Source organism: Mastacembelus armatus, chromosome 5, assembly GCF_900324485.2.
Source record: "Mastacembelus armatus chromosome 5, fMasArm1.2, whole genome shotgun sequence".
Classification (NCBI taxonomy): Eukaryota; Metazoa; Chordata; class Actinopteri; order Synbranchiformes; family Mastacembelidae; genus Mastacembelus; species Mastacembelus armatus.
The window spans coordinates 16161326-16182449 of record NC_046637.1 but is presented as its reverse complement, the minus strand read 5'-3'; the positions used below and the strand labels follow the sequence as shown (position 1 = coordinate 16182449).

Genomic DNA, 21124 nt, shown 5'->3' with positions numbered 1-21124 from the left:
TTGTTAACATGGGGAAGCAGGGTTCAGCCGCACTTTTCTTTCTCAGTGCGAGCTAAACTTTTCTCTACAACCGTCCTGTTTTCCCTCGGAGGAGTCACGAGTGGCCTACGCCCTTACCCGTCTGGGGGGGGACGCGGCAGTATGGGGAACGGCCGCCTGGAGAAGACGAGCAGGGTTTTGCCAGTCTTTCCAGAGTTTTGGAGAACAATTATCCAAGATCTTCGATCCTGTGCGTCCGGAGGTGCAGTCTTCGATGCACCTGGCTAAGCTAAAACAGGGAGACTGACCTCTTACCGAGTACATCATCCGGTTCCAGGCCCTAGCAGAGGATTGTACCTGGGGCTCATCGGCACTTTATGACCATTTTTATCTGGGTCGAAGTAGCCGATTAAAGGACGATCTAGCCCACCAACCAAGACCAAGAGACCTTGACACACTGATGGAAGTAGCGACCCGCCTGGACCAGCGTTTCTGGGAAAGATAGGCAGAACTGACAGGGACCCGGTCTCGAGCGGCCTCCCAGACATCTAAGCTCCCCTCTGCAGAGCGGGAGACACTGGCTTCAGAGTCCGAACCTAGCAGCTGGGGAGGAGGCGTATTACAGCCGCAGAGAAAGAACGGCGGAGGACGCACGGCCTCTGCTTTTACTGTGGGTCACCAGACCACCAGCTGGTTACCTGTCCGCTAAAAGAAAGGGCTCAGCGGGAGAAGAGGGCGTCCTGCTGAGCCACTCACGAACCGGCAACATCACACGATCCCTCACCATCACCACTCTGGGCTGCTCACCTAAACAACGGCAGGTTCCCTCCCTCATCAATTCGGGATCCGATGCCAACTTCATGTCCCGCTCCCTGATGCATCAGGTCGGCCTGGAAATGATTCCTCTGCCTCGACCCCTGCAGGTGAGGGCCCTCTGCAACACACTCCTGCACATAGTATCACACAGAACCAAACCTGTACCAATGTCCATAGGAAACCATCACGAAACCCTGTCTTTCCATGTCGTTGACACTCCCCAGCCGTCCCTAGTACTCGGCATTACCTGGTTGCAGGCGCATAATCCCCACATCAATTGGTTGTCCGGTAAAATATTGGGCTGGGGATCGTCCTGCCTCTCTACATATCTGACGTCTGCTTTAACCCCTGTGTCTTCGTCCGTCCAGACCACCATTACGCCTGATTACGCCTGCCATACCGGCAGTCTATCACGACCTCCATGAGGTTTTCAATAATATGCGGGCCACCCCTCTTCCCCCTCACAGACCCTATGATTGTGCCATCGACCTCCATCCTGGGGTGACCCCCCCCAGGGGTCGGCTGTTCTCGCTAACCGAACCTGAAAGGAAAGCCATGGATCACTACATTCAGGAATCCCTCGCCACAGGCATCATCCAGCCATCAAAGTCACCAGCAGGGGCAAAGGATGGAAAAAAAGGATGGCGGTCTACGCCCCTGCATCGACTACAGAGGCTTAAATGACTTAACTATTAAAAATCGCTACCCGCTTCCTCTATTAACATCAGCCTTTGAACTCTTGCAGCACGCCCACATCTTCACCAGATTGGATCTGAGAAATGCCTACCACCTCGTCCGGATTCGAGAGGGCGATGAATGGAAGACGGCGTTTAATACTCCCTCCGGCCACTATGAGTACCTGGTGATGCCTTTTGGGCTAACCAATGCCCCAGCCGTCTTCCAGAACTTGGTCAATGATGTGCTTGGAGACATGATCAATAAATTCGTCTTTGTTTACCTAGACGACATATTGATTTACTCCCGGACTGAGACCGAGCATGTGCAACACGTCCGTGCGGTTCTGCAATGTCTGCTGCAGAACTGCCTGTTTGTTAAGCTGGAGAAGTGTGAGTTTCACACCCAGGAAACCGCCTTCCTCGGATTCATAATCAGACCTGGGGAGATTGCCATGGACCCGGGAAAGGTTCAAGCTGTCCGCGACTGGCCGGTTCCTACCACACGGAAAAGACTCCAGAGTTTCTTAGGATTCGCTAATTTCTACAGACGTTTTATCCGGAATTACAGCAGTGTAGCAGCCCCTCTACACAGACTCACGTCCCCTAAAGAGGTGTTTACCTGGTCCCCGGAGGCACAGCGCTCTTTTTCCACACTGAAGACGCTATTCACGTCAGCCCCCATTCTACGATCCCCTGTCTCAGAGTTACCCTTCGTGGTGGAGGTGAATGCCTCAGACACCGGAGTAGGGGCCGTCCTGTCTCAGCGAGACCCCAAGTCCTCTAAACTACACCCCTGTGCTTTTTTTTCAAAGAAATTATCACCGGCGGAGAAAAACTACGATGTGGGGAATAAGGAACTCCTGGCAGTGAAATTAGCACTCGAGGAATGGCGTCATTGGCTAGAGGGGGCCAAGCACCCTTTCTCTGTTATTACCGACCACAAGAACCTTGAATATCTTCGCTCTGCCAAAAGACTGAATTCCCGACAGGCCCGCTGGGCCATATTTTTTTAAAGATTCTTATTTTCCCTGTCCTTCCGCCCTGGATCTCAGAACAGCAAGGCCGACGCTCTTTCCCAGCTTCACGCCGCCCCCGATGCCACAGACGAGCCCAAATACATCCTCCCCAGCACTGCCCGACTGGGCGCGGCATGCCTCGGACTGGAAGGAGAAATAGCTCACTATAACTCTGGGACCGCCACACCGTCATCCTGCCCACCTAAATGCCTGTTTGTTCCGAGTCAATTCCGATCCAAAGTGCTTCACCTCTGTCATGACTCCCGCCTGCACGTCCACCCGTGTCCCGGACACTCAAAGTCCTGCTGCAGCGATTTTGGTGGCCCACAATGAGAAAAGACGTTTCGCAATACATTGCAGCATGTCAGGTCTGTGCCCGGGCAAAGGTTCCCCATGCCGCTTTGAGGGGCTTCTGGGGGTGAAAATGACACTGGGGGAGGAGGTCAGTTTGGGCCCAGTAGTGATGTGCTTCATCAGGTTGGCGAGGTTCTTGGTGATGGGCAATGGGATGCCCTGGGAAGATGGTGAACTAGGTAGGGTTTGCGGGGTTGTGGGAAGTGAATCCTCACAGGCAGTGTCTGCTAGTGGAGGGGGTGTAGCCGCTCCATGTGCTAGGTTGCTGGAGCATAGGTATCGCTTCTCATTCGGCCCACTGTTTATCTTCTGTAGAGACGCGCATGGAGAAGCCGGGTTACCAGAAGTGTGTACTTTTTTTTGTTTTATTCGAACAGGTATGTGAGCTCCTTCGTTCTTTGGTTTACATTTGTTTTGCAATAATTACATTATTTATGCTGTAGTTCATTGTATGTGTTCAACATAAAACTGCCACCAGTGGGTAACCTTTCATTTTTAATGTGGAATTGTATTTATACAGACAATACTGTTTTATTTTAATTTATCAAAATTTGATTATATGGCACTCAATATAGCAGTTGGCCGTGGACTTTGCTGAGGAGAGATACGTGCATGGAGAAGCCGGGTTACCAGAAGTCTGTGTACTTTTTTTTGTTTTATTCGAACAGAAATAAATCCCTCCTGGTTGGCAGAACAGCAGCGGTCCTCTCTTTATTCCCCTTTGACTGAAACACAACGCAGAATTCCAGCTGGTTTGCCAGTAGTAGGACTGACCGGCTACATATACTTAATTTTGTTTTTGAGAAAACAGCATTTATGCATGGTTAGTGAAAAACTAAAATTTTTAAGTCACTGAAATAAGGCCACAAAACACATACAATAAATTGGTTCACAAGACTTTTGAGAACTGGATCTTGTAGCCTAGAGTGTTTGCTTCAAAATGATAGTGAAACGCCAGTGAAAATCATCTTGTTCACTCATTCACAAAAAACAATATACTGATTTAAATTTTCTAAGACACTTTTTGTTTAGAAAGGGAATATGCAAGAAGGCGTGCCTGATCATGAATAATCAGTCAGGAATGTGGCTGAGACGGAATTACAGCAATGCAGATACAAATGTTTGATATCTGAGTTGCTTTATTAGTAAACATCTTGAATACTAAGGTATTATTGTTAGCTATTGTTAAAAGAATTATTAAGGGCACAAATTTTCTGGGGGTTCGCAAAACTAAAAATAACTAACATAGACCCTTTATATTTACCAGATTAACACTGGTTGGGCATTTATTTCACTATCTCTTTGACAGTTTGGGAAATCTCCTAGACTATGTCAGATTTCCGCCTGTGATATTAAAATCTCTTGTGAAAAATTGTAACCATGTATTTTATTCTGGGAGGCGGGTTCAAAGTGAACTAACTACAACATGTGGACAACACTGTGTATGTAATGACCAGATCTTGTCTGAAGTGATGCCATGTCATTTTATTAATAACATTCTACCTATAATTGTATGTCATGAATATGACTTTACATGTGTACATGTACCTTGGATGCTCTGCCGTATGCATATCACCACTGAACCATAGCTCCCTTGTCGGAGATGAAACAGAACTGTCTCAACATCATAATGCTCACTAAACATCAGCTGTGAATCTTGATGGTTTTGTGTACAACTCGCATAAAGGCATGTTACTTATTACTCATACTGAACCTACCCCACAAGGAGTTAGGAGTAATTTATTACAACTTCAGTCTTGTTAACTTTGATCTTGTCAGGATCTAGTCTGATTCTTTCATGCACGTGATAATCATCAATGTATTTTTGCTGGTCTTCAGTTGTTTTCACATGATTGGAATAATTGGATGCCTCTTGTTTGTATTTCAGAAATGTCTTGACTTATTCCTTAGACAGTATCAGTCTTGTTTAAAAAATGCCACACTTCATCGATGCGGACAATCCTATATTCCCTCTCAATCGCCTTTTCAAGCTCAAAGGACACCCATGTGCCTGACAGTCTGTCATGGTCATCGTGTATGCAATCGCTGCTCTGATTCAACCTTTCAGGTCATGTGCAACACAGCAGAAATATGAGTTTAGAGTGACACCTGTGTGGCAATACAGGGTAGTACAGACCTCTATGGTGCTAGGTGGTAGCACTGTGCATTTGACAAGACCAATATAATTTTCAGTACTGTTAAAATCACTGTGAATGACTTGTGGATGACGTATTGCATAGCCTTTCTTGAATTGTACTGTTGGATAAAGAGTGGTAAATTCATACTACTGTATTTTTTTCCACCACCTTTTCATAGCATTTCTACATCAGCCAAAGAGGGTGTCTCTGGGGTTAACACACTCTGGTTTTCTGTAATCAGTGAGAAATAATTTGACAGCAGGGTCTGACTGTTTCCACGACTTCCACACACAGTCCCACATCGCCCCAACATTAACACCGTGCTGTGTCCTTAAGTCATACATTCTATTATTAAACTTCGGATAAAGCTCACTGTAGGGGACCTTTAAAGCCCTATTCTCAGCACTTTCTGCATGAAACACACGAAGCCACTTGACATACCCATGATAAAAACACCCAGCAAATTCATAGAATGTGTTTGTGTCTAGGTTGTAGCCGTCCCACCTTATGCTGAGCGCATAAAGTGCCTGCTTTATTACACATTTTTCAGTGTGCCACATATTCTAAACACTGAACAGAAACATCTGAACACACTTTATTTTGTTCGATGTAAGCACCACTGTATGTAATAGCCAGGGTGTCTCTAGGCAGAAACAATGTCTTAAACAGACCCATACAAATGGATGCCAGAGTGGTGTGGAGCCAAACGAATTCAACTATGTGCACTGCATGAGTGTAGAGTGGTATATTGTGCATGCTTTACACAGTACCTCCACATCGTTTATGCAGTAGCGTGCCATTTCTTTCTGAAAATGAAACACATCATCTTTCACTATGTCATATCATGCCATAAATTTAGCCTTCTCACTGTCATTCATAGACTCAATTCCATATTGTTCTGGTGCCGCATATTTACCGACATAATATTCATTTAGCACAGTGTTGAACTTGTGTGGGAAATGACCCTTTTCTAGGTCCTCAACACCTAAACAGTAGGTGCTCTGGACAAATGCGTAGTGATAATCATACATCAGTATGACACGACTACCTCTCATGGTATGATCTGCTGCTTGACAGTAGTACTCCAGTGTGTTTAATAGTTTTCAGATAACAATATAGGTCTACAGTCTAATATTCTTAAGAATGCTAGTGCCCCATCTGGCACAATTACTAATTCTAGAAGTAGGTTTTTGATGTTGCTGCATGTTCTGGGTTTCTCTCCAGTCTCATCCTGCTATAATACATGAGTGAGATGATTTTAAAATTCCTGAAACATTATCATCATTCTAGGTTGCAGAGCAGACAGTAGGAACAAGAAAAAGCACTCTGAGCTGCATGAACCCAACAAAGACACAAGAAGGCTGGCACCACTGGCACCATACTACAATTACTACATTTCCACAATGAATGAATGATTTCTTTGGAAATGTGAATGTACCTGAATAAAAGCACAAAACCATAACTCTCCGCCAGCATTCCAATGATTGGCCATCGGCACAGCACCAGAGAAACACCTCCCAGAAAAAAGAAAGAACCTCGAATCTTATGCCTTTGGAAGAAGAACTGGGCTGTCCTCTTGAAGCCGATGATAAACGTCAGACCAGTGAGAAACAAGATCTGCAAGGATGACCATCAAACAAAAAAAGAGAGGAGACATTAAAGAGATGAAATTTATTTTAGTGTTAATGAGTCTATTATAAATATTAATACCTTGTAAGACTTATTTCAATGACTGTAGGGACATGATAAACAATTATTCCTATTAAAGAAGTGGACAGAATTCTGATTCAGTGACTGTTATTAAGGGAGACATTAAAACTCACAAGTTCTGTACATTTTGGTTAGGATTATTTACACTATTTACAATAAGAAAAGGAAAGGGTAAAATGACTAAATTCAATGTAATGGGCTGATGGAGGTTAACATCAATCACAGTCAGTCACTCTGATATTGGAAAAGATGTGTAACTCATGTTATATTGATAACTTGAAGAGGAAAAGATTACTTAAATTTGGGAATTATGAGCTCTAAATGAGATTAAGACATCAATCAGCTAATGCCACAAGTGGAATACTTAACTCTCAACCATTACAGAATTCTGGAAGGAAGTTGTGTTTGAGGAGTTGAAGGAGGTCTGTTGGTCTATAAAGTTGGGTACAGAGTAGAGAACTTAACAGTCAGTTACCAGCACTTCTTTGGCTTCAGGATATAGTAACATCATTTGTCATCCAGCTGGTTTTCTCTCCTTTTGGTTCAATCCTTTCTGTCTATGACCATAGGTCTGGTTTGGCCTGAAGCACCTAGTTCAGTTTACATGGTTTGTCTGATGTTGTAGATGTCATCTATCTCCATCTCCATCTTCTTCCGCTTATCCGGGGCTGGGTCGCGGGGGCAGTAGCCTAAGCAGGGAGACCCAGACTTCCTTTTCCCTGGACACTCGTCCAGCTCTTCCGGGGGGACACCGAGGCGTTCCCAGGCCAGACGAGAGATATAGTCCCTCAGCGTGTCCTGGGTCTTCCCCGGAGCCTCCTCCCAGTGGGACATGCCCGGAACACCTCCCCAGGGAGACGCCCAGGAGGCATCCGGAACAGATGCTCGAGCCACCTCAGCCGACTCCTCTCAATGTGGAGGAGCAGCGGCTCTACTCCCGAGCTCCCTCCGGGTGACTGAGCTCCTCACCCTATCTCTAAGGGAGCGCCCGGCCACCCTGCGGAGGAAGCTCATTTCAGCCGCTTGTATCCGAGACCGTCCTTTCAGTCATGACCCAAAGCTCATGATCATAGATGAGAGTAGGAACGTAGATTGACCGGTAAATCGAGAGCTTCGCCTTTCGGCTCAGCTCCTTCTTCACCACGACAGACTGGTACACCGACCTCATTACTGCCCCGATCCGTCTTGCAATCTCGTGTTCCTTTCCTTCCCTCACTCATGAACAAGATCCCAAGATATTTAAACTCTGCGGGATCCTGAGGCAGGATCTCTCCCTTGGCCTGGAGATGGCAAGCCACCATTTTCCAGTTGAGAACCATGGCCTCGGACTTGGAGGTGCTGATTTTCACCCCAGCAAACCGCCCCAATGCACGCTGGAGGTCCTGGCTCGATGGAGCCAACAGGACATCATCATATGCAAAAAGCAGAGATGAGATCCTGTGGTCCCTGAACTGGATTCCCTCTAGCCCTTGGCTGCACCTAGAAATTCTGTCCATAAAAATAATGAACAGAACCGGTGACAAAGGGCAGCCCTGCCGGAGTCCAACATGCACTGGGAACAGGTCTGACTTACTGCCGGCAATGCGAAACACCGAGCACCCTCGAGAGGGTATAGAGCTGGTCCAGTGTCCCACGACCGGGACGAAAACCGCATTGTTCCTCCTGGATCGAGGTTCGACCACCGGCCGGATCCTCCTCTCCAGCACCCTGGCATAGACCTTCCCAGGGAGGCTGAGGATTGTGATCCCTCTGTAGTTGGAACACACTCTTTTTAAGAAGAGGGACCACTACCCCGGTTTGCCAATCCAGGGGTACTGTCACTGATTACCATGCGATGTTGCACAGGCGTGTCAGCCATGACAGCCCAACAACATCCAGAGACTTGAGGTACTCGGGGCGGATCTCATTCACCCCCAGTGCTTTGCCACCGAGGAGCTTCCAAACTACCTCAGCAACCTTGGCTTGGGTGATGGATGGATCAGCCTCCGAATCCCCAGCCCCTGCTTCCTTTATGGAAGATGTGTCAGCAGGGTTAAGGAGATCCTCGAAGTATTCCTCCCACCGTCTAGATCTCATCTAGTTTAATAAAATGTCACTATGTTGTTTTAATGACATTAATAAAATTTGAAATAGATATTATAAATTTGAAATAAAACATACTGCAGACTTTTCTACAAAACATTTGTTCCTTAGTTACACAACTTCTGGCTTGGAATTTGACGCACTTTCGATAGGCATACTGCTAGTTTAGTCACTGTCAAAAATAAAAAACTAAGAAAAACATCTTATAATTCTACAAGCATAAGTTAAAATACAAAATGCAAAAAAAATGATGATGAGATGAAAACACAACATATTTAGGAATCAATTCTCTCTTAGAAAGTGTAATGCAATGAATTCTCACGTCTTTTGTATACTTTATGACTTGAATGTGGTGGTTTGTCTGACCGGTTGAAGCTTTGCCAGCTGTGGTGCCTGATTAGTCAAGGCTTGGCAGGCTCTGAATGGGGATTCTGATTGACTTCCGAATTCATGTATAAAGGGAAAAAAATAGAATTTATTGCTATTCATAAAAGGCTATAGAGGGGTATTTATTTGGCATGCAAACAAAGAGAATAGATCAAATGTCCCATTTTTTCTCAGTCATTTCAAAGAAGGCTTGATCCTTAAGAGACAAGGTGTTTAAGTTTAGGTGATGCTAATCTTACCTCTAGGTTGAAGTGGTTGTGTGAACGTGCTAAACATAAAACAGTTTTTCCTGCCCTGTTTGAGAGATCCCTATGAGTTCTCCTTTCTCTACTTTGAAAATCAGAGTCAGTCATTAGTTATTAAATGCAAATGGAGATTGCAGTGATTTAAAACAGCCAATTTCACTTCCTTAAGAAGAGGTTGGTCATTAACTATGATTAAAAGTCCTGAAACATAGAAAGTCCAATCAAATAAATGTAAACACCAATGCCGCTTGGTCTTTTGTTGTTGAATGTCAGCATGATGATCTTCTGTTAACTAGATGTGTGTAGCATGAAAGATTACTCACATTCCCAAATCCCAGCAAGACAGAGTCAAAATACAGCAGCATGCCAAAGACCAGGAAAAATAAGCTGAATCCCATCAGACCAATACCAATCTCTGGAAGACAAATATTCACAAGGTAACTGACTGGTCAGTTCATGTGGTTAACATGACAAATGCGGACAACTCATAACAGTCATAAGCAAAAAAAAAAAAAACAATATGAACAATGCAGTTATTGTAAAGTAGTTAATTTGAGTATACAACATTTTGAGTATTCAAAATCAGTCCTCAGTGGGGAAAAATGTTGTAACTGTTTTTAATCTACAGCAACACATCCTGTTTTCCGCAAAGTCGTCTTAACCCAGACAAATCAATACAGTGTAGAACTGTGAGTTAAATGACTGGCATACCTCTGTGTTTTAGTTTTGTTGAGGGTGCGAGCCTCACACTTTAGACACTGTCACAAAACAACTGGACACTGCACAACCACACACCAGAATTTTATTTATGGATTTCCTTCTCTGCTTTTAATGATGTACATATAGACACCCTGCTGCAACACCTCTATGACCTACAGGTCCATCTCACACTGGTTTTATGGATAAAGAATTTCTTATGGGACAAACCACAACAGGTGTTTGCTTTTTTGCTGAATGCTTTTAAATCTAGCATACTGGTTTTAAATACAGGACTTCCTCAGGGCTGTGTACTGTCTCACATACTCTTCTCTGTCACTACTAATGACATCTCTTAAAGCACGGCAGGAATGAAACTCTTGAAGTATGCAGATGACATGGCCCTGGTGGCTCATGGGGCTGATACCGATGCTCTGTCCCAAAACCAGCAGGCCAGATCAATTTTCCCCTTTCAAATAATGCTCCCAGTAGAATTTCACTGCATATTTTACCACAATTCACTCCATCTGAACTGTAAGAATATCGGGAGCATATTTTGATACTCAATAAAATATTCAATTCTTAATAATGTCATGATCCGCATCTTGTGACTTCCTGTTGGTCTTTTACTTTGGTGGGTCATGACCAGAACTGGTTTTTGTTTTATTCTGTTCTCTTTACTTTGCCCCAATTAGTTAGTTGTTTTCACCTGTGTCTTGTTTTGTTCCTTTGGTTTATTAACTCCCTGCTTAGCCACAGTCTTTGCCGGGTTGTCTGCCCACAATTGCGCAGAACTGTCAAGAATTGTGCATCCATGATTAGTGGTTTCAGTTAAGTTAAGTAGTCCTGCTTGTTTCATGTCTCCTGTAGTCCTGTTTTGTTCATGTCTCCTGCAGTCCTGCTTTGTTCCTGTTCCCTGAAGTCCTGTTTTGCTCATGTTCCCTGTAGTCCTGTCCTGTTCATGTTCCCTGTGTGGTCTGGTGCGTCTCCCTGAGTGTGTGTGACCCAGACCCTCATGCCCTGTTAACCCTATATTCCTGTTCATGTTCCCTGTGTGGTCTGGTGAGTCTCTAGTGTGTGTGACCCAGACCCTCATGCCCTGTTCACCCTGTATTTCCATGTTCATGTTTCCCTGTGAGTCTGGTGCGTCTCCCTGAGTGTGTGTGACCCAGACCTTCCTGCCTTGTCCCCTGAGTTCATGTCCTGTCTCCCCTGTGTTCATGTTTATGTCCTGTCCCTGTATTTCATGTGCTTTGTTTAGATATTCGTGTCCTGATGTTCCCCAGTTTCCTGTGTTCCTGTTTTCTGCTTTTGAGTTTTGAATAAAGTCCCCGTTTTCACCTGAGTACCAGAGTGGGCGTATCATTGGTCCTGATTTAATTACAACCCCGACACATGACAGTACAACCCGGCCAGATAAACAGACGGACCACGCCCTAATTTTTTCACCGTCCTGGTACTCTACCCTGCCCAGTAGGTTTTGTTTTTTACCACGCCCAGATATACCCAGGAATTTTTTTTCTTGGCCACCATGCCTTCCCCACGCCACAGACAAGTCCCAGCAATAGACTGCCTGAGAGTGGGAACCTTTATCACGAACCCCATTTCCTCCTCTCCATGCACACCACAGCACCACGTTCCTGCCTCTGACAAAGTGGATATCCTTACCTGGTTCACCAACCAAGTCCGGAAGCACGACCCACGGTACTCCATGGGGTCTTTTTTTAGACGACCCACTCGACAGCGAGTACTCATCTGATGACTCCATGGATGACCCTGCTACATATGTTCCAATAATGCACTTTGGGGGTCACCTACTACAGCCCACATCACGCCCCAGGCGCCGAAATCGTCGCCGTTCCAGTCCCACAGTCTTCAGTCCCGGTCCCTATGACCTCGCCTGTTTCCCGGTACACCGTCGTGTCCGAACCCGCCTCCAGTGGTTTGGATTGGGAGACCCTCGATGAGGAATAAGACGAGGGGTCCTTCGACGAGGAAGACAGCCTCATCCGGAACCCACATCTAGGTCCTTACTGGGGAACCCGCCTGGCTATAAAACCGGTAGACCCTCGCTATGACATCCAGTCCCGCAGCAGTCTGGTCCACCGCAGCCAGTGAACCCAGTCCCGCAGCAGTCTGGTCCACCGCAGCCAGTGCGCCCAGTCCCGCAGCAGTCTGGTCCACCGCAGCCAGTGCGCCCAGTCCCACTGCAGGTGTAATTTGTCTTTTGAAACCTTGTGGCCGTTTTCTGCCAGAAAACTTAGTAGAGACACTGTGTCTGTTTGGCATGCTAGCTTTGTTGGGGAACATATTAACAAGTCATCAACATACTGAACTAGTGTGCTACCACATGGACTCTCCCAATGCGAGAGGTTTTCAGCCACTGCCACTGTAAACAGAGTCGGACTTGAAGAAAAACCTTGGGGCATGCGAGTCCGTGTAGCGTTTACCATTGAAAGTGAATGCAAACCAGAACTGTGAGTCAGGATGAACAGGAATTCTAAAATATGCATTTGCTAAATCAATAACAGAATACCAACGAGCATCCCCTGGAATTTGAGACACTAGTGTTATTACATTTGGAACTGTAGGAGCCACTTGGTGAACAGCTGCATTCACAACTCTGAGGTCCTGAACCGGCCTCCAGCTGCCATTTGGTTTTTTCACAGGCAAGATTGGGGTGTTGCAGGGTGACTGAGGACATTCCACAATAGCACCTTTATCTAATAGTGACTGAATGACAGGAGCAATGCCTTCAACAGCTTCATGACTTAGTGTATACTGTTTTTTACAAGGCCTAAAATTAGACTTTGGCTGTACAACAACAGGAGTTGCACCTTTTATTTCCCCAAAATCAAATTTACTTGTAGCCCACAATTTGCTAGGCACTGTTGAAAGTAATGCTCCCTCATCAGCCGTCAGAGGCATAAGGAGTAAGGTTTCTTTATGCTGTGAATACAACCTATCGTACAACGATTGTATAACTGGTACTCGGATATGTAAGGAGCAGGATGTAATGTTCAATGATCTGCAATATAATCTACCATCAGACTCTGTAACCTCTAGAGCTGTTTTAACCCACGAACCTATATCTTCCCAGGACTGATATGGTTGCTTTGTTAATGCAGTGTGGAACAAAACCCCTTTCTGTAAACACAGATAACTGTGACTTAAAGAGGCTCACTACAGCTGCTGCACAGTTGTGTCCAATTAATACTGAGGTTATTTCCAGTTTGTCTTTGTCAGTTGTAGTCCAAGCTTCTTCATATGTGATATCTCTGTGTTCTGCCGAAACATGAGAAATACATTGTAGGATTGCAGGTGCCTGTGTTATCTGTGGCATCATTGAATACAATTTATCTATGTCAGGGAACTGTATGAGATCCCATGAGTAATAACAGGCAGTTTGTAAGGGATATAGACCGGCTGTTGCACAAGTTATGTTAATGCCCGTGGGCTCACATTTAACATCAACCCTTAGTGCACACATGAGGTTTCGGCCCATTAAATTTACAGGACATACATCTGACAAAAGGAACACATGGTCACCTCTGTAATCACCAAAACACACTGTCAGTGGCTCTGATAGTGGTTCAAGACCAGGAATGCCTGATGCTCCTATTGAATGACAGAAATCTCTGCCCCTGAATCTACTAAGAATGTTACATTTATTCCTTGTATCTTAAGAGTTAATCTAGGTGGTGTTTTTGAGTCTGATGTGAGTTGTATGTATTGATGGTATGTAACAGCTGGTCTATTAGTGTGTGGCTGTAGAACTGTATGTGTGTCTCTGTGTAGTGCGATGTTCTGACCTGCCTCCCCTGTCTCCTATGCTTGAGGAACCTGGAACCCTGGTGAATGCACACCAAGTCCCTGGGGCGGAGCATGTAGCCAGGGTTTCTCTTGCACTTGTGTCTCCTGTGAAGTCCTCCTCCTGTTTGTAGGTCAGTTACGGGATATGTGTCCATATCCGTCACAAGTGTAACACCGTACTTCTGTGTTTGGCTGTCCTTTTTGACGCTGATCCTGCAGAAATCTTCGGTCTTTTGCAGTGTGTTGTCGTGACCTCAGGCCCCTTCTGAGGGTTTGCGTTCCCTGTTGGTAATACATCAACTGAGCAATTTGGAGAGTCTTTACCTGGTTCATGTTAGCCTCCACTCGGTTTCTCTCTGCGTGTAAGACATGTGTCCATACATTTGGCAAAGTCTCTGTTTCCCAGTTTACACATGATGTCATCACGCAGCTCCTTAAGCCAGGATAAAGACCATTTACTAATGCAGTTTTCAACAGGTGGGTGTATGCCGCATTACCTGGGTTGATCCCTGAGTGCGCAGCGAATACCATTTCCATGCGGGTGCGATAATCAGCTGCTGACTCCCCCTCTTTTTGTCTGGTATTGTGAATCTCAGGCCAGCAGACTCTCAAAGGAAACGCAGCTCGCACAGCGTCATACAGGGTGTCCATCATGGTGGTGAACTGTTGGGACCCCACTGTTGCCGTGGTTGACCATGTTGTGGGTCTGATGTTTGCCCACTGGAGTTTGAAGAACCTGTGGCACACAGCTTCTACTTCCTGTAACGTAGGGTTATACATACTGAGTAATTGCCAGTTTTTTGGGGGTCCGGTAGTTCATCCACAACCTCCTTCAGTTCATCTGGCTGCCATGGTCTGTAGACAAGCACTTCTGGATTCCAGTTGGCCTGTGCCTGTGCGTCTTGTGGCATCGACTGCGGATTAGGGAACGTCATCATGGGCATCTGGTGTATTTCCCCTTTGTTGGTCTGGCTCTTCAGCCAGTAGTCAAACGTAGCTGCTAGCAGAATCTGCTTCCTGCTTCTGTAGAGTGTAGACGCACTTCTGCTTGCTCCTGCCAGTTTTACTTTGCTTTTATTCCTTTTTACTTCATGCATTCTTACCCAATGATTTTATAATACACTTTTTAACATTATTTTACCCCTTTTTTACTGCATTTGGAATTTTAGTGAGGATTTTATTTTTACTTTTATTTTTGATCAACCTCCAATGACCATGCCTCCCTTCCCTGAGGACGATCACAGCAAACCCCTACAGAAAATCACTATGCTGGAAACTAAAGTGCAGAGATGAGACGTTGTACGTGATGTACGTGGAGATAAATGGACTATCTGGGAAAGAGGACACTACTCTACCACTCTACCATAGTAGCAGACAAGAGCATGCTAGTATACAGATAACTAGCACTAACAAGACCGAGCAATAGGAGGGTTGTGTCCGGGTAAATAAAACTACTGGTATCGGTCCTCCCTGGAACGCTCTCTGAGCAAAGCCAAAGACTAAATCAGGACAAGCAACAGGCAGAACTCAGCGCCCAGAAATCTATGATGTGACAGGCTGGCCAGCGTTACCATCCTCCTCAACTCCTATGCAGAGGAAAGCACAGCCATGGATAACAGCTAAAGGGAAAAGGAGCAACAAAACTCCTAAGAAACTAACTGTACAGCTACAAAATAGATTCTCTCCACTACTGCAGAACCCTGGATCTTCATCTGATCACTTGGACAATCCTCCACATCCACAGAGAGGGGTAAGGTCTGAAAACTCAACAGAAGACAGAAAACTAAGAGGAAAGCTAACAGGGCCTCAGACTCTGATTGTGGGCGACTTGGCCATAAAAGATGTGAGACAGATGTGCAGTAACAACACAAAAGTGCTGTATTTCCCAAAAGATATGGTCTCTGACACTACTGACAAAATCCTGAGCATTGTTGCAGAAAACCCAACTGTGAAAAACCTCGTACTACACACAGGGGCAAATGATATTGTGAAGCAGCAGTCCAAAATCATCAAAAAGGACTTTAATAATCTGCTAAACACAGCAAGGTCGCTAAATGCAGAAGTTTTTATCAGTGGACCTCTACCACCAGTCAGAGGAGGAACTGAGAAATTCAGCAGGTTACTAGCACTGAACACATGGCTTTCAACTGCATGTGATGTCCACTCAGTACATTTTATTGATAATTTTAACCATTTCTGGGATCACAGACATCTTTTTAAGGGAGATGGATTGTCTCTAAATAAATCAGGAGTAAAAGCTTTCACCTCCAACCTATTTTTCTTCCTGCACCACAATCTTCCCTCTGCCAAGGACAAGATACGACGGGAATCTGCCAAGGACAAGATACGACGGGAATATAAACAAAATGAAGAAACATCAAAACATCCAAAGCCAACACTCCCCCCCGAATGCTCTAACATGGAGAGAAGTCAGAGCAAAGATGAGGAGGCCACACCCCCTCCACTAGCAGACACTGCCTGTGAGGATTCACTTCCCACAACCCCGCAAACCCTACCTAGTTCACCATCTTCCCGGGGCATCCCATTCCCCATCACCATCAATATGCAAATAGCTGTTTCAATCCCAGTTTTGATAGGTAACAGAAAAAGTTTGGTAAATCTACAGAGAAATAAGACTTACCCAACGCACTCTGCAAATTTATGTATCCCTTGCCAACCAGAGTATGTCCCAGAACATGGGAAAAACAATGTTTTCCCCATGTTCACACACTAAATTTAGCTCTTTTAAATGTCAGGTCTTTGGTAGGCAAATCATTTTTAATCAATGATTTTATTATTAAGCACAAGCTTGATTTTATGTTTTTAACCGAAACATGGTTAGGACAAGATAATAATGCTACAGTTCTTATTGAATCAACCCCTCCAAATTTCAGTTTCATGAGTGAAACAAGAATACACAAGAAAGGAGGTGGAGTTGCTATTTTATTTAGTGATAGCCTCAAATGCAAAAACATATCATATGGAAAGTTTGACTCCTTTGAATATGTTGCTCTTCATACCAAATCCTCCTGTCGAGCAATATTTGTAACTATTTATAGACCCCCAAAGTACAATGCACATTTTTTTGACGAGTTTGCTAAATTACTATCTATTGTATGCATTGATTTTGATTGTATTGTTTTAGTGGGTGACTTTAACATTCATGTTGATAATCTCAACGATGCAAGTGCAAAAGAGCTCTTGAACATCCTGGACAACTTTGGGCTTTCTCAGCATGTAACATATCCAACACACATCAAGGGACACACACTGGATCTAATAATCTCTAAAGGTCTTAATATTTCTGAGGTGGTGGTGACCAATGTTGCTCTTTCTGATCATTACTGTGTTTTTTTTAAAACAACCACCCCTGCTGTTTTGAACACAGGTGAAACAGAGGTAGTCAAAAAGCGGAATATTAATGAGAAGAGCTGTGCATTATTTATTCGGGTTTTTGCACCATCACCAACCATGCCATCAGCCCCTGTTGATGATCTTGTAAGCAGTTTCAGTTCCAAAGTTATGACTGTTATTGATTCCATTGCCCCAATTAGGACCAAGGTATTGTCAGCAAGAAAAAAGTCAAAGTCACCTTGGAGAAAAGCCACAGTGGTTAAAAATCAGAAAAGAATATGCAGACAAGCAGAACGCAAGTGGCGAAAAACCAAACTCCAGGTTCATTTCGACTTGTACAAAGAGAGTCTTCACAACTATAACCAAAAACTAAAAAATGCAAGGCAATCATTTTTCTCAGAGGTTATCAATAGAAACAGCAATAATGCCCGCACATTATTTTCTGTTGTAGACAGACTCACAAACCCAGCACCCTCTCTTCCTTCTGAACTGCTGTCCAAAAAGTCATGCAATGATTTTGCAGCCTTTTTCAAAGACAAAATATCAAACATAAGACAAACTATCTCTAGCTGCAGTCCTAGGAACATGACAATATCACCTGTGCCTCCTTGTTCTCCAGTGAATCTAGAACATTTTGATCTCCTTGATCACAGAGCTCTGGCAGAAACGCTTCTACAATTAAAATCTACATCATGCTGCCTTGATATTTTACCAACAAATTTTTTTAAAAATGTTTTTAACAGCTTAGCTCCAGATGTATTGCAGATTGTCCATAGTTCTCTTCAGTCAGGGCAGTTTCCCCAGGCCTTAAAAACTGCTGTTATAAAACCTCTTCTTAAAAAGCCTAATCTAGATGCTTCAGCAGTAAGTAACTACAGGCCAATATCAAATCTTCCATTTTTGGGAAAAATAATTGAAAAAGTAGTTTCTCAACAAATTCACAGATTTATGGTGCAAAACAATCTTTTTAATGCACTTCACACTTGATTTCGCGCACACCACAGCACCGAGACTGCACTTATTAAAAATTTAAATGATTTACATTTAAATAATGATGAATCCAAAACCTCTGTTTTAGTACTACTGGATCTCAGTGCTGCATTTGACACAGTTGATCATGATGTGCTGCTTGATAGACTAGAAGCGTGGGTGGGAGTTACTGGCTCAGTGTTAAATTGGCTAAAATCTTACTTACAAGATAGAGACTATTTTGTTTCACTTGGTAACTATGAGTCTGAGTGAACAAAAATGAAATGTGGGGTTCCTCAGGGGTCTATTCTTGGTCCTCTCTTATTCAATATCTACATGCTGCCCCTTGCTCAGATTATGGAATACTACAACATTGACTACCATACCTATGCAGATGACACCCAACTTTATATATCAGTATCATCTCATGATTATAGTCCTCTAATTTCATTATGTGAGTGTATTAATCAAGTCAAAGAATGGATGCGCCAGAATTTTCTCCAGCTCAATACAGACAAGACAGAAGTGATTGTTTTTGGCCCTAAAAATGAAAGGTCAAAGGTCATTGCTCACCTTGACTCCATGTCATTGAAAGCTACAAATCAAGCCAGAAACCTTGGTGTAATCATTGACTCAGACCTGAATTTTAACAACCACATAAAATCCATCACTAAATCTTCCTATTACCACCTGAAAAACATTGCTAGAATAAAAGGTTTTCTGTCTAAACAAGATGCAGAAAAACTTGTTCATGCATTTATTTTCAGTAGGTTAGATTATTGTAGTCTGAATGAATCAACCCCCCTCAGTCATAAAAATTATCATGTTCCTGTTAGCGGTCCAAGGGCAGCTCCGGAGCAGCCCGGAGAATTAGCCTGGGCGACGGTCCGACGGAAACGTACTCCTAAGCAGAAGCCCACGGCTCATCACCTGCCGACTCTGATAATTGGCGATTCCATAGTCAGGAACGTGAAAATAGAGACACCAGCGACCATAGTCAAATGTATTCCTGGGGCCAGAGCGGGCAACATCGAGTCAAATCTGAAGCTGCTGGCTAAGGCTAATCGTAAATATGGGAAAATTATTATTCACGTCGGCAGCAATGACACCCGATTACGCCAATCGGAGGTCACTAAAATTAATGTTGAGTCGGTGTGTAACTTTGCTAAATTAATGTCAGACTCCGTAGTTTTCTCTGGACCCCTCCCCAATCTGACCAGCGATGACATGTTTAGCCGCATGTCGTCGTTCCGTCGCTGGCTGTCTAGGTGGTGTCCAGCAAACGATGTGGGCTTCATAGACAATTGGGCCACTTTCTGGGGAAAACCCGGTCTGGTAGCGAGAGACGGCATCCATCCCACTTTGAATGGTGCAGCTCTCATCTCTAGAAATTTGGCCGAGTTTATTAGCCGACCTAAAGCCTGACAATCCAGGGTGGGGACCGGGATGCAGAGACTCAGTCTAAAACGCCTCTCTGCAGTTTCCTTAGAGCCGCCGCCCCCCTTAAACCACATAGAGACTGTGTCTGCCCCTTGAACATATAAATCAAATAAATCAGAAGTTTACAGAAGAGGAGTTATTCATAAAAACTTAATAAAAATTAAGACCACTCGTCTTATTGAACAGGAAAACAGAACTGTCAAATGTGGATTATTAAATATCGGGTCTCTTTCATCTAAATCTTTGTTAGTAAATGATTTGATAACTGATCACCAAATTGACCTACTTTATCTTACTGAAACCTGGTTACAGCAGGATGAATATGTCAGTCTGAATGAATCAACCCCCCTCAGTCATAAAAATTATCATGTTCCTCGAAGCACAGGTCGAGGTGGAGGAGTAGCTGCAATCTTCCACTCAAACTTATTAAACTTTCATCCTCAGAACAGTTATAACTCATTTGAGAGCCTCACTCTTAGTCTCTCACATCCAAACTGGAAAACAGAAAAACCAGTTCTACTTGTCACTGTGTACCGTCCACCTGTCCCTTACTCAGAGTTTGTAACTGAATTCCCTGACTTCCTGTCTGATTTAGTGCTTAGATCAGATAAAGTTATTATAGTGGGAGATTTTAACATTCATGTAAATGTTGAAAATAACGGCCTCAGCATTGCATTTAATTCTATATTAGATTCAATTGGTTTCATTCAAAATGTTAATAAACCCACCCACTGTTTCAATCACACCCTTGATCTTGTTCTGACCTATGGCATCGAAATTGAACATCTAATAGTTTTTCCCCCAAATCCTGTTTTGTCAGATCATTCTTTAATAACTTTTGAATTTAAAATGATGGATCATGCAGCGTTTGGAAGAAAATTCCACTACAGCAGATGTTTATCCGACAACGCTGTTAATAAATTTAAGAAAATGATTCCATCTTTATTTACTTCTATGCCAAGTATAAACATAGTGGAGGGCAGCTGCTTCAATCCCACTCCCTACCAAATTGATCATGTTGTTGACAGCGCTGTAACCTCACTGCGTGAAATGCTTGATTCTGTAGCCCCTCTGAAAAAAAGTTAGTGAATCAGAGAAGACTAGCCCCATGGTATAATTTACATATTCGTACCTTAAAGCAGGCATCACGAAGGCTGGAAAGGAAGTGGCGTTCCACAAACTTAGAGGAAATTTTTCTAGCCTGGAAAAACAGTCTACTAACATATAAAAAAGCTCTCCGTAAAGCCAGAACTGCATACTATTCATCACTAATAGAGGAAAATAAGAACAATCCCAGGTTTCTTTTCAGCACTGTAGCCAGGCTGACAAAAAGTCACAGCTCTGTTGAGCCCAGTGTTCCCTTAGCTCTCAGCAGTCATGAATTTATGAGTTTCTTTACAAATAAAATCACAACTATTAGAGATAAAATTCAGCAGATGCTTCCTATA

General features: G+C 43.9%; 1 protein-coding gene across 1 annotated transcript in view; it reads right to left on the bottom strand.

Annotated features, from left to right (window-relative positions):
• Window positions 1–21124, bottom strand: part of golt1a (golgi transport 1A) — a 62448-nt gene that overhangs the window by 25854 nt on the left and 15470 nt on the right. The window contains exons 2-3 of the mRNA XM_026307225.1: window positions 9728–9819; window positions 6419–6597 (exon numbers count right to left, since the gene is read on the bottom strand). Coding sequence (XP_026163010.1) covers window positions 6419–6597; window positions 9728–9819 — 271 coding nt within the window. The remainder of the gene's footprint in view (window positions 1–6418; window positions 6598–9727; window positions 9820–21124) is intronic.